This window comes from Stenella coeruleoalba (genome assembly GCF_951394435.1).
Source record: "Stenella coeruleoalba genome assembly, chromosome: 8".
In the NCBI taxonomy this organism is placed as follows: Eukaryota; Metazoa; Chordata; class Mammalia; order Artiodactyla; family Delphinidae; genus Stenella; species Stenella coeruleoalba.
In genome coordinates, this window is record NC_137154.1 from 362,780 (window position 1) to 375,651 (window position 12,872).

General features: G+C 67.2%; 2 protein-coding genes across 3 annotated transcripts; one reads left to right on the top strand and one right to left on the bottom strand.

Annotated features, from left to right (window-relative positions):
* Window positions 1–45: 45 nt before the first annotated feature.
* On the bottom strand, window positions 46–4,422 carry LMNTD2 (lamin tail domain containing 2; the record flags this gene model as incomplete). The annotated part of the gene is given in 17 exon segments (XM_079928322.1): window positions 46–177; window positions 259–311; window positions 403–645; window positions 648–723; window positions 725–769; window positions 773–970; window positions 1,055–1,174; window positions 1,267–1,456; window positions 1,572–1,683; window positions 1,773–1,873; window positions 2,151–2,396; window positions 2,686–2,774; window positions 2,857–2,928; window positions 3,235–3,390; window positions 3,502–3,586; window positions 3,990–4,142; window positions 4,232–4,422. Coding segments are annotated over 17 exon segments (2,259 nt in total). The 5' UTR covers window positions 4,420–4,422.
* A 2,180-nt stretch (window positions 4,423–6,602) lies between these two features.
* RASSF7 (Ras association domain family member 7) lies at window positions 6,603–9,311 on the top strand. Of its 2 annotated transcripts, XM_079929931.1 has the most exons (6): window positions 6,603–6,617; window positions 7,182–7,312; window positions 7,472–8,184; window positions 8,345–8,473; window positions 8,549–8,630; window positions 8,713–8,893. In XM_079929931.1, the coding sequence occupies exons 2-6, from the start codon at window positions 7,189–7,191 to the stop codon at window positions 8,742–8,744; spliced, it is 1,080 nt and encodes a 359-aa protein (XP_079786057.1). In that variant the 5' UTR covers window positions 6,603–6,617; window positions 7,182–7,188; the 3' UTR covers window positions 8,745–8,893. The 2 variants fall into 2 exon arrangements, with proteins under 2 accessions (XP_079786057.1, XP_079786056.1); XM_079929930.1 differs by having other exon boundaries at window positions 8,549–9,311.
* The last annotated feature ends 3,561 nt before the right edge of the window (window positions 9,312–12,872 follow it).

Here is a 12,872-nt window from a genome sequence, read left to right on the forward strand (position 1 = left end):
GGAGACGCGGGAGCACAGGCGCTGCTGCCGCCGCCCCGCCCGGCCCTACACCGGCCAGCGCGAGTCCGCGGTGATGGGCGGGCAGCTGAGGAAGCGGAAGCCGAACCTGCTCTCGGCCGTGCTCTGCACCGACAGCGCCACCATCGGACAGCCGCGGTCCACGCTCTTCCGGCCCACCTGGGGGGGCGGAGCCTGAGTGGCCGCAGGGCGGGGCCGGGGCGGGGCGGGGGCTGCCCGGACGCCCGCGCCAGCACTCACCCGGACCTTGTGTTCCTTCCTAGCCTGGCAGTCCTCGAGGCCCAGCGCGGCCTCTGCGCGGGACAATGAGGGTGTGGGGTCGGCCGGCCGCCCCCTTCTCGCTGTCCGCCCCTCCCTCCACGTCCCTCCCTGCTGCGCACTCACCGGGGACGGGGATGGGGCTGGCGGGCAGGAGCTCTGGGTGGGTCTCGGCGGCGCCCTCGGGCCGCCCTGGCACCTCTCGCTGGCGGAGGAGCTTTCTGGTGCTCAGGCGGGGCAACTGAACCCGCGTCCTGGGGGGAAGGGCGGTGAGGGGGGGTCGTGAGAGACAGAGCCTGTCCGCGGGAAGGGGTGGTTCCGGAGGGGACGGGGCCAGGGGAGGTGGAGGACCTGAGGGGTGTCCTGAATAGCTGGCGGGTGGGCCTGGCAAGGGCGGGCCCTGGGGAGGTGGGGGACAGTCCTAGTAGGGGGTCTGGGGTCTTTGTCGAGTCTGGGCCTGGGGAGAAGGTACGGACTGGGGGACCCGAGGTTCTCACCCCGGCCTCCGGCGCCCGGCCCGGGCCTCCTGCACCCGACCCTTGCGCGGGGGTCGAGGCAGGGGCTGCCGCTCCGCGAGGTCGGCACCGGGCCGGGCCTCTGAGAGCGGGAAACGGTCGATGGACAAGTCGGTGTTGTCGGCGAAGATCCTGCACACGGGGGTCACGCAGTGAGCGGCCTGGTGCTCGCTGAGGACCTGCGGGGCCGTGGGGGACACGGTGGTCACCTCCACCCCGCAAAGCCCGCCCTTCCCACCACCCCCGCTGGGACCCGCACTGACCTCGCCTTGGGGGTTCAGGAGGAGGGTCACGCAGCCCCGGCTGGAGTGGAAGTGGACGGGCTCCTGGCCCAAGGAGAAGGGTGGCTGCCGCTTGGTGCTGCTGGGCGCCTCGCCCCACACCTGGGGACGGCGTCGGCGGCCAGTGAGGGGTGAGGGGCCGGCGGCGGGGGGGCCGGGGCGGGGCCGCGAGGGGCGCGGGGAGCAGGGCGCACCGTGATGTGTTGCCTTGGCTCCAGCAGCGTGCTGGGCGGGAAGCGGTACATGCACACGGGGAAGTCGCGCACCAGCTGCTGCAGCACGAAGCCACCCAGGTCGGCCGTCTCCTCCAGCGACTGGTTGAGGATGCGCACGAACCCCCGGCGGTGGCTCACCGCCATGATCTTCAGGCAGGAGCCCGTGGGGCTGGGGCGGGAGCGCGGGCAGGGGAGCTGTGCCGAGACGTTCGGGCCCCTCCCACCGTGGTCCCGCTAGGAGACCTGCTCCCGCCCTTGCGCTCGGGGCTGCCTCCCGTCCTCACCTTGGACAGCGCCCGTAATGCCGGGGGTGGGGATCCGCACGGGACTCAGGCTCCTGGCCATTCTTGCCCTGCCTGTCCGAGTGGGTTTTCCGGAGATCCAGGGAGAGGCGGCCTGTCCAGGAGGGGAACCCCAATATGGAGGGTCCACTGGGGACATCTCCGGTGAGGCCAGACCTGGCCCACTGCGCCCTGAGGCTCCACGTGGGAGAGGAGCAGCAATGAGGTGAGGGTCGGATCGCAGAAAGGGGAGACGGCTGGACCCAGGAGGCTGCGCGAAGCAGAGGAGCGCCTGGCAGTACTTGCTGGGGCGTGGGGGGATGTGGATTCAGGCCAGAGCGCAAAGGCGGTGGCAGCCGTCCTCCAAGACCACCTTAGCCCCTAGGGATGTGGCTGGAAAGGCCCCAACTGCCTCAAACTGGGCTACTGTGAAAGCCCAGAGGGTGGGGGACACCCTTTAGGACTTTGGGCAGAGATCACAGTCCCGCGGGGGTGGGAGGGGGAGAAACCAGGGGAGCCCCGCCCACTCCACCTTCCCATGTTGCTCGACTGCCCCCGCAGAGGCTCTGTGCCCCCTTCTACTCAGCAATGTGGCCTGGCGCCTGGAGAGGGTCCCCTGTCACTTTCTGCACATGGTAACGTGCAGCCAGCAGGCAGCTGCTGGACTCAGAGTCGGCACCCCCGGAGCTGCTGGTGCCCACCAGGGGCAGGGAGCTCCACTCGACGCTCTTGAGACGATGCTCACTCTGCCGGCAGTACAGCTCTGAGTTCCACTGGTCAGGCTGCGTGGCTGGTGGGAGCTCCGGGAGCGGCGGGGCCCAGGGGTGCCTGCAGGCCGAGATCAGCTCGCTGCCCGTGGCTTCAGCTCGTGGACCCCAGCCCTGCCCCCATCCAGCCTCCATAAGGAGGGCAGGGCACACCAAGCTGTGGCCCCAGTCCCTAGGATCCAGCCTGGGCAAAGGGCTCATGGCTGGACAGAGATGGCCCCAGAGCCCTTTCCCTTCTAAGTGACCTGTCCAGGGACACTAAGGGGTGGAACTTGGAGTTTGGTCCATACCAACCAAGGCAAGCCCTCCCCTCCCCTCCCCCCTAGGGAGTCCCCACCCAGTGCAGTTACTGTTGATCTGAGCTGGACTCGAGGTTGGTGAAGAGGTTGGGGTACCGGTGGGCGACGCTGTTCCAGTCCACATTCTCCAGCCGGAAACCCTGGCCAGGGAGCAAGAAGCACATGACCTGACCCTCCCGCAGGACTGCAGAGCCAAGAACACACCTGGAGGGCCTCGCTTACCTCCCCAGCAGTGGGGGGCCGATCGTTCTCAGAGAGGTCACCGGGGTCCACCAGGGTCTCTGCCGTCACCACCTGCACAAGGGGCAGCAGGCTGGGGGGAAGCGCTGCCCTCTGCCCAAGGTCACTCTGCCCTCTGACCTCCCCAGTGCCTGAGGCCCACACTTGCTAAGCACCAGGCGTCAGGGACTACGGGGCTTGTAGCTCCTCCCTGCCCCAGGCCTCGGTCCTGGTTCCAGAGGCAGCCTGAGGGGGCAGGCCTCCCAGGCAGCGCAGGGACCCGCGGCGGAAGCGCCAGTCTCAAGGGGACATGCTAGCTGTCGGAGGGAAGACCGAGGAGGGCGGACTTGGGGGGCGGGGGTGCCCAGAGGCCAGACTCACCTCCACACTGCCCGTGGAAGACCGCAGCGTGCGGCCCACCCAGGAGGAGCGGGCCAGCTGCAGGAGGCAGGACTTCTGCAAGGCCTGCAACTCTGCCTCCAGCTGCCGCAGCGTGTTTCTGGTCTGCAGCAGCCGCTCCTCCAGGTGTGCCTTCTCCTGTTCGGGGAGGGCGGGGCCTTCTGCAGACCCTGCCGGCCAAGGCCAACCCCTGCCTGCCCCCTCCGCCCCCCGTCCGCACCCCACTCCCTGATCCCACCTGCCCCTCACCAGCTGGGCCTGTCCCTTCTGCTCTTCCAACTCCAGAGTCAGCTTTTGGACCTGGTTTTGCAAGAGCTTCCGGCTGCACGAGCTCCTGGGGGAAAGGGCAATCTCAGCAGCCCCCACCTCTGGGTCGGCAGCCAAGGAGAGAAGGAGGGGCTCCTCTTCGCTGTCATTAGGGGCCTGAGGGCACAGAGTGCAACTGGGCCAGGCCAGGTCAGGCCCTGAAGAGGTCTGGGCTGGAGGTGGCGTCCAGGTTGGGTTCAGCACCCACAGACATGTTCGGGATTAGGGTCTGGGTGGCTTCACAGTATATTAACTTCTTCAGGGCTGGGGCGGGGGATCAGGACCAGGTAAGGACAGGGGCTAGAGGCGAAGATCAGGGCCAGGGTCAGGGCTGCGATCTTGGCAGTGGACTTTGGAGTCAGACATGAACTCGGAGTTAGGGTCAGCACGGGGACTGGGCAGGCGGGGGACCAGCAGTATATGCTGCTGACCTCTCAGCTGGAAGCCCAGCCACTTCCTGCAGGATACGGCAGTGTCGGGCCTCCCGGTGGTTCTCGATCGCCCACCGCAGGGCCTGGATCTCCAGTTCTCGCTGCCTCCACAGCAGCCGCAGAGTGCGGGGGTCCAGAGACTCCGGGGCAGACCTGAAAGGCCAGCGCTCCTTCCACTTGATCAGGCCCTGCTCTCTGGCTGGCCTGGCCCAAGCGGCTGACCTCCCCCCTCCCCTCCTTACTGCGGGTTGACAGAGGAGACCATCCTGGTGGAGCTGGGCTTGGTGTCCTGAGGGCATGCGGGAGCCCCACGGTCAGGAGAGGCGCTGGCTGGGGGCCCCACGTGGCCGCTGACCAGTTCTCGGTCCACCAGGGATGGGAAAGCCTTTTCCTCGGCATCTTCAGCCTCCTGACAAGACTCAGGGTCCATTCTTGATGTTGAGGGAGCTCAGAGGAAGGATGGTAGGGCTGCCCTGGGTCCCGTGTGTGGGCACCCCTGCAGGGCTCTCCTTACATGGCCAGCGCACGTGCGTGTGTATGGCAGCCCCAAGGTGGTACCGCTGGCTCACAGGGCGTCACTCTCCAAGAAGGGGGGTGTGTGTGTGTGTGTGTGTGTGTCTGCCCCACAGGACAGCACACTGCCAGTCACGTGGGTGTCCACACCTGCGTGTTTCTCACCAGGCCAGGGCAGCAGGTCACCCCCACCCCTGGCACCATGTCACTTGGGTGTTCACACATTCCTTGTCATCTCCCCCCGTCACCCTTGCCCTCCAGGAGCTGTAATCCTGCCCCCCCAGCCTAGTGCAAGTGTCCCCAAAGGTGCTAGTCCTTTGCCGGTGATGTCCCCGTCCCCCTCAGACCCAGGGCCCTCCCGCCAACACTCACCTGAGGCCTGAAATCCAAGCAGGCCTGGGGAGAGAAAGGCTCTACAGTGTTACCATGGATACCAGCACCCAGAAGGGGAGGGGCCGTTTGTTACCAGGAGTCTCCAGGGAGACCCCAGACCAGGGCCCTGAGTGGACCCTGGGCCCCCTCCTTGTCCAGCCTGAAGGAGAAGCTGTGAGAGGCTGAGCTACAGCCCAGCTAACCTCCGCAGGCCCAGAGGACACAGAGTGACCAGTAGGGTCTGCCATGGTCCCCAGCGCAGCCCAACACCTCCAACCGACCCTGGGGCAGGTTCCCACCGTCCCTCCCCAGCCTGACCATGGTGATCAGTGGGTATTGGTGGCATTGCTGCCCTGTGAGTGTGTCCACAGGCCAGCAGGACGGCCTTCGTGAGAATGTGGCCCTCACTGGGGCCTGAGCTGACTGGGGAGGAGGGAGAGGCAGGTGAGAGCTCGGAGAACCTGGCGGAGGGGCTTGCTGAGCTCTAACCAGCAGTGGAACCCCTCCTGAGTTCCTCCTACGGTCTCTGTGCCCATAGCGGCTGGTGCCCATTTACCTGACCGAGAGAGAAGCCTCCCCTTCCCCTTCCCCCATCCACCTCCACCACTGAGCAACTGCAGGGAGGCCTGGGGACACTTATATAACGATGACAATGGTCCCCTCACCCGCGCCTCTGGACAAAAGTGAGGCCCCAGACCTGACCCATTAGACTCACGCCCTCCAGTATTTGCCCCACCCCCACCCCACCTTCATTCCTTCACCATTCATTCATTCAGACTTTCAGCTTTTGCTCTTGGTAGGGCTTGTGGTGGGAGGGAGGACACCACCCCCCACCCCACCCCCCACCCCCGCCCGTGGCCGTCTGATTGGGCGAGTACAGCCTCTGGATGCCCTTGCCGCTGGGCCACACGAGGGGCCCTGGCTGCTGCGCTGGCTTGGGGTCTCCTGCAGGAGAGCAGGACTGGCCTGGTGCAGGAGCGTGTCCACAGCTTGGGCAGGCATTGGGCCCCACTGAGGGCAAGAAAGGGTGGGGGGAAGGAACCTCAAAGAGTCCAGGGCCTTTGTCCCAGGCAACCTCTGGGCGGCCCCCTCACCCACCAGGATTGTCAGCCCGGCAGCAGCCAGAGAGGTGCAGCGGGCAACCAGCTCCACTGCCTCCCGCTACGAGCCCCCGACCCCTGTGCGTTCCGACGCGGGCCCATCAGGCCGGGGGAGGGGCGGTTCTGGCTCCGCGGCTCCGCTAGGCGCAGGCCGGGCTCGTGGGGTCCCAGGCCGGCGCCCCCTCCCTAGGCAGGAGGCTCCTCAGACTGGGCGGCTTCTGCGGAAGTCAATCGTGGAGCGCGGCCAGGCACCTGCCCCACGCGCCGCCTGCGACCGCGGTCTGGGACGCGCTTCCGTGTTGCTTTCGGGCTTGGGGCGTACGTGGACCCGGGCTCTGTCCGCCCCGCTGCTCCCCGGAGCCCCGCCCACACCTGGGCGCCGCCGGGGGCGGGACGGGCGGGGAGCCAATGGGGAGGGCCAGGGGCGAGGCTCAGAGTAGGTGGCTAATGGGCGTCGGCATGGGGCGGGCAGTGCGCGCCGCGGAGCCAATGGAAGTGTGTGGGGCGGGGCTCTCCGGCCGTGGGCCAATGGGGTGGCGGGCCGGGGCGCTCCCGCGGCGCTGTAGGCGGCAGGTTGCGGCGGCGCCCGGCGCCTGGCAGCAGCCAGTTCGCGTCCGGATTCCGGGGGCAGGCGAGCGTCCAGGTGAGCTGCGCCGGGTCCCGGAACTTCCAGAGCGCAGGCAGCGGCCCCGGACGGCGATTCCGACGGAGGGGCGCAAGCCAGGCCGGCGTGGGGGCCGCGCCGCACCTGCACCCGCCCCGGGCGGGGACAGCGGCCTCGCGGCGATCGCGGGGACGGGCGGGAGTGGGGAGGGGCCGCCCGTGCCGGGTGCGGTGGGTCTGGAGGGCCGAGGTCTGCGGGAGGACGCCCCGCGGGAGGGGCTGTACCCTCCGAGCCAGGTGGCTGGGTCTGGTTAATGATTTGCCTTGTTCCGGGAGTGGGGCGGGGCGAGAGCAGGCTGGGAAGTGGGGAAGCCTCCGAGCGCTGCGGGAGGGCACACTGGTTCCCCCTTTGGGGGGCACTGGTCTTTGCTACCCCACCCCCAGGAATGCGCGGCCTGCAGGTGGGGCTGGGCAGCAGACGCTGAGGGGCAGCAGTCCTGAGCCAGTTCAGGGGGTGAGGGGCAGGCCTCAAGGAGGAAGAGCGGGGCCAGGCTGTGTTGGGGCCAGGCAGAGCCTGACCCTGTGGCCTTCACCCTCCCTGCAGGACAGGGATGCTCTCAGGGCTGGCGGCCATGGAGCTGAAGGTGTGGGTGGATGGCATCCAGCGTGTGGTCTGTGGGGTTTCAGAGCAGACCACCTGTCAGGAAGTGGTCATCGCACTGGCCCAAGCGATAGGTGAGTCCCCTGAAGCACGGATGGGCCCAGCAGGTGCACCTGGGGTGCCCCGAGGAGGGTGGGGCTGCTGCTGATCCCTCTTGCCTGCCCCCAACTGCACAAGCCAGGTGGACAGACGGTAAGGGATGTGGACTGACTGACCCCTCCTTCCTACTCCAGGCCAGACAGGCCGCTTCGTGCTTGTGCAGCGTCTCAGAGAGAAGGAACGGCAGCTGCTACCCCAGGAGTGTCCCGTGGGTGCGCAGGCGACCTGTGGACAGTTTGCCAGCGATGTCCAGTTTGTCCTGAGGCGGACAGGACCCAGCCTCGCTGGGAGGCCCTCCTCAGACAGCTGCCCTCCCCCTGAGCGCTGCCCAATCCGAGCTAGCCTTCCCCCAAAGCCTCGACCAGCACTGGACCGTGAGCCCTGCAAAGCGCTGGCCTTCAGCCTGGGGTTCCCTGGGCTGGCCCCCGACCCTGTACCCCCCGAGCCTGTGGGTCCCGTAGCACCAAAGCCGGGCTGCTGCGCAGACCTGCAGGGCTTGGAGCGAAGGGTGCGCAGGAACGCAGCAGAGCTGGGCCAGGAGGCCTTCTGGGAGCAGGAGCTGCGGCGGGAGCAGGCCCGGGAGCACGAGGGGCAGGCCCGCCTGCAGGCGCTGAGCGCGGCCACGGCTGAGCATGCCGCTCGGCTGCAGGCCCTGGACGCCCAGACCCGCGCCCTGGAGGCCGAGTTACTTATGGCCGCAGAGGCCCCTGGGCCCCCCTCACCCACAGCGTCTGTCGCAGAACGCCTGCGCCAGGACCTGGCCGCCCAGGAGCGGCAGAGTGTGGAGGTGCAGGGCAGCCTTGCCCTGGTGGGCAGGGCTCTGGAGGCTGCTGAGCACGCCCTGCAGGTGAGCCCGCTGGACCCCGCACCCCTGCCAGTTCCTCCATCGCAGGGTGGATTTGGGTGTTGGTCTCAGGATCAGACGAGGGAGAGCATGAGGCCGTGCGGCTCCACGGCCGTGCGCCTCTGAGGGTCCCGTGTGCCTCTGAGGGTCCCGTGTGCCCTAGGCCCAGGCCCAGGAGCTGGAGGAGCTGAACCGGGAGCTGCGTCAGTGTAACCTGCAGCAGTTCATCCGGCAGACGGGGGCTGCACTGTCCCCGTCCCCACGGCCGGATGGGGCTCCCCCTGGCACGCAGGTCAGAGCGGTTCTGGAGGGTGGCCAGGTTGGCGGGAGGCCCAGCCCAGCTCCATGCTGACCCGCTCTCCCACAGGATCTTCTGCCTCCGTCCAGAGAAGAGCCCCTGCTGGGAGCCCCCCCGAGTCCAGCCCTGGTGTCCAGCCTGAGCCCAGAGAGTATGTCTGTCTCCCCCACTCTGGGTGGGATGAGGTCCTTCTGTGGCCCCCGCAGCCCTCTCAGCCCATGTCTTCCCCACAGTCACCCCCATGAGGCAGAACTCCTGGAGGTAGCAGCTCTCGCCCCAGATTGGACGTCCAGTGCCAGCCCAGCCCTGGGCTCTGATGACATGAGCAAGGGCAGCCAAGGCCAGCCCAGCCTGGATGACAGAAGGCAAGCTCGGGGTCACAGAGGACTCCTTCCACCATGCAGTGGGAAGCCCTGGTACCCTGGGTCTGAGATGGGACTCCTCGGAGCCCTAGGGTTTCTGCTGCAGTGGGCAGGGGAAGGCTGAGGACTCTTGCTCTAGTCCTTGTCAAATCTGCGCAGACCCCTGGAGAAGCACGGGGCATGGCCAGCCCAGAAATCACTAGGCCCCAAAGGCCACAGCTCCTTGCTGGGGAAGAGAGGTGCACGGACCACCCTGTGTTCAGCCTGTAGGTATGCGCTTGCGTGTGGGAGGCATCCTTCCCCACGTCCGTGTGTGTGCAGGTGCGCGCACACACGTGTGTGTGCTGCCTTCCTACCCCGACACTAAAACCTCAATAAACTGCCCCACGTGGCTTAAGTGTGTCCCAAGGCTGCAATGGGCAGGGTCTGTGGGGTCCGTGCGTAGTCCCCTGAGCTGCCTGGGGCTGGCAGCAGCCAAAGATCCTGAGATGGGGGTTTCCCAGGGACCAGTCATCAGTTGGTCTAAAGCCGGAGCTCCCAGGGGCTCACATTTCAGGCTGCTGTGTCCACCCACCCCCTGGGGGGGTGGCCCTTCCCTGTTGCTGTGCGGGGTGGTGGTGGTGGTGGTGGTGGTGGTGGTTGGGGGGGGTGTTTCTCTCCTTGGCAACCTGAGCCTGGGGTTGGAGTGGTGCTGGGCGCCTGAAGCAGCCTCAGCACTGACCTGGGTTTCTGTCTGGACCCCTCCCCCACCTGGCTTCCCTCTCTGGCCTGCTCCCCACCAGCAGCAGAAAGCGCTGCCCGCTCTGGGGTGGCTCCTGGATATGAGGACTCAAGGACACGCCAGACCCGTCCATCAGGTTTCCTGAGTCTCAGAGCTTGTGGGGACTCCTGGGTCTGCGAGGCCCAGGGAGCTTTGCTGGCCCCTGGAGGGTGTGCCTCCCACCTCCACTCCCCAGGTGGGCATGAAGCCTCAGCTGCATGCCTGCAGCCTTGAAATTGGGGCAGGGCGAGGTCCAAATCACAGCCCTGGTCCTGGGCTGGGCCACAGGCTCCCAGCTCAGAGAGCTGTGGCTGGGATGGGAGAGCTCTGCCGGTCAGAACCTGGGGGGCTCTGAGGCTTGGGTGCAGCCACGTGTATTGAGGAACAGGGGACGGGACAGCCTAGATCACAGGGGTCTTCGTGCTTAGTTTGGGGGCGGGCAACTTTGGGATGGACTCAGCCTTCTCCTGGGGTGGCCCCTGAGCCGGGCCTGGCATTCCCCACTTCCTTTGGGGCCGACAGTAGGGGACGTGAAGTCCTGAGTGCAAGGAGCAAGGAAACCACCAAGCGCACAGCTTATGGGAGTAACCAGGAGCCGGTACTTCCTGCCTGAGCTGCAGCAGGGATGGGAGTGGCTGCACGGGCCTGGTGGCAAAAGGGATCTGGCCCTGGCTTCCTCTGTGGAGCCCCCAGCCCATCCCCTCACCTGTCCACACGCCTGCCTGACCTGTGACTCCAGATAGGGCCAAGCACAGGCCACACAGGGTGCAGCCTGGAGTGCACGGGCCAGTAAGGCCTTGCCCTGGGTGGGAGGACTGGGGACTGTCCGAGGGGCCTGCTCCCTTCACCTGTAGCCCCCACCTGTGCTCCAGAGGATTGGATGGGCCGCTGGGCACCAGCCCTGAGCCTTAGCACGGCGTCATCTCCCAAGCTGAGCACGTAGGCCAGCAGAGGGCAAGGCCAGGTGCTATCCAGGGACCACCCTACACACACAGGGGAAAGGGGAGGACCAGCCCATGCCCTTCCTAGTGTCATGGGCTTCCCCACTCCCCAAAGGGCGGCAGACACAGAACTGGGCGTACTTAAGCCCCCTGGTCTCCGTGTCTGTTTTCAGGGAACACCCGTTCCTTCTGAAGTCACCGGCAGGGACCTGCCCCTGGCCTGAGGCTGCCTCTGAGGATGCTGACAGCCCTCTTCTCCAGCTCAGAGAGGGTCCTCAGGCAGAACCTTCCTCTGAGGCTGTTCCAGGTGAACAAAATTCCACACCCCCCGAAAGTTGCCAGAAGTGCTTCAGATCACTAAGCAAATCCTTGAGTTGCTGAAAAGTTTACTTTTGAGTTTTAAACTGTACTTTGAAAACAATGATGTGAAATGTGCTGAGGCGAGGAAAGGCCCAGCTCCCATCAAACCAGTGGATGGCAGGGCAGGACCCTGCCTGCTGTGAGTACCGGGCAGCTATCCTCACTGTCGCTCCGCAGGGCCAGACTGGGTTGGGGGGAAGGCACTGGTGCCCCGACTGGCCTCAGAGTTCCTGCTTGCCCCCCGCCCCGCACAGCAGGGCCCTCCAGGGCTGGCTGAGAACACCAGGGTTCACAGACGGCTGCCCAGAGTAAGTCATCACCCAGTGGCAGCAAATCAGCTCTGCTGGTTCTCAGCCCCAAAGCCACCAACAGCCTCCCTGCCACCTGCAGAACCTGGCCCTGCCAAGCCTGCTGGGTGTGACACTCAGCACACCACATCGACCATCAGTTAGGACAGGGTCCCTCCAAAGGGGAGTCCGAGTCCACACAAGGCCCCGACTAAGCCTACCTCCCCCCAGGCTGCCCCAGCCATCAGCCCCCACCACCTGGGAGAGGGGACAGAGCCTGCTGCTGGCCTCCTGGCGTCTGCAGGCCCAGAGGCTGCTCTGGGCCGGTTCCACAACCATAGGATTTTCACGGTGAACTCAAGAATCCCTAACAGGAAAGCGGGCCTCCAGGAGCCCCCGCCCCTGGGAGGGTGTGTCAGGGGTGCCACAAAAGGGTCTTCAGAGCCCCGCCTCCCTTAGCGGCCTCGCTGAAGTGGCAGAGTGCACAGAAAAGTCAAATCTGTCACCACTGTCCTCAAGGAAGTCCTCAGAGGTAGCCCTCAAGAGGCTGGTTCTGGAGGTCCTTGTTCCAACGTCCAAGGCTCGAACCCCGGCACCCGTGCCTGCCCAGGACTGCCTTAAGCTTGGCGACATCGGGAAGGCCGTCCCAGGAACCCTGCACATCCTGACACCCTGAGACACACAAGGGAAAGAGAGTTCCCTCCAAGAGGGCATCTGGTCCAACCTGAGCCTCCTCGTGCGGAGGACAGCGAAGTTCCCTGAATGCCCCCCGTTTTCCCTCAGCCCACTGCTGGTCGCAGAAAAGCACACCCAGTCCACGGGGCGCCTTTGCCCACCACCCGCCTTGGCGCGCGCCCTCTGACCCGATGTGGCCGTCCCCTGCCCTGCAGGGTCACAGAGGGGACGGGGCGGTCGCGCAGCCCAGAGACAGATCAGCCGCTGTCACACGCACAGTGGGTCCGGAGCAGCGCAGTGTGCGGTGGGCAGTGGCTGCCCTGCGCCTGGAGGGACCGCCGTGCGGGCGGAAGGGTCGTCCCGAGCCCCCGACCCTTCCCTCCCCTCCAACTTGGCTGTCCGATCCCGCTGCCCTTGCCCGGTCCGAGCTCCCGCCCGCCGGCCTGGGACCCCTCGCGCGTCACCTGCGACCCCGACACGGGGCCGTCGCCGGCTTTCTGCCCAACTTCGGCGGCGGCCGCGGCCCCCTCGCGCCCCCGCCGGCTCCGCGCTCCGCGCCCGGCCCGTATGCAAATGTACAGGTCCCGCAGCCAATGGCCGGCCGAGCCGGGCCCGCCCTGCCGCGCCGCAGCCACTGTGTGAGAGCCGGGGACGGGACGCCACGCCCACCGTCGCGCGGCGCCTCGCGGGCGCGGCCGGCGCGTTCCTCTCCGCACGTCGGCCTCTGGGCGGGGCCGCCACCTGCCGGGCGGGGCCAGCGGGCGCCGCGTCGCCGCCTGGCGCCCGGGGCAGCTCCCCCGCCGGCCGGTGCGGTTGGTACGACCCGAGGCGCTACCCACGCCGGCCCCGGCGGTGGAACAGCCCGGGCGCTTCAGCACCCCCGGCCCGCGCGAGCCGGGCCCCTCCCCGGGAAGGCCGGGCTCCGGCACACGTAAGCCGGCCCGTGCCCTCGCGACCACCTACTGGCTGCGCCTCCTGCACCCACTCCGGGGCGGCCTGGCTGGCGTT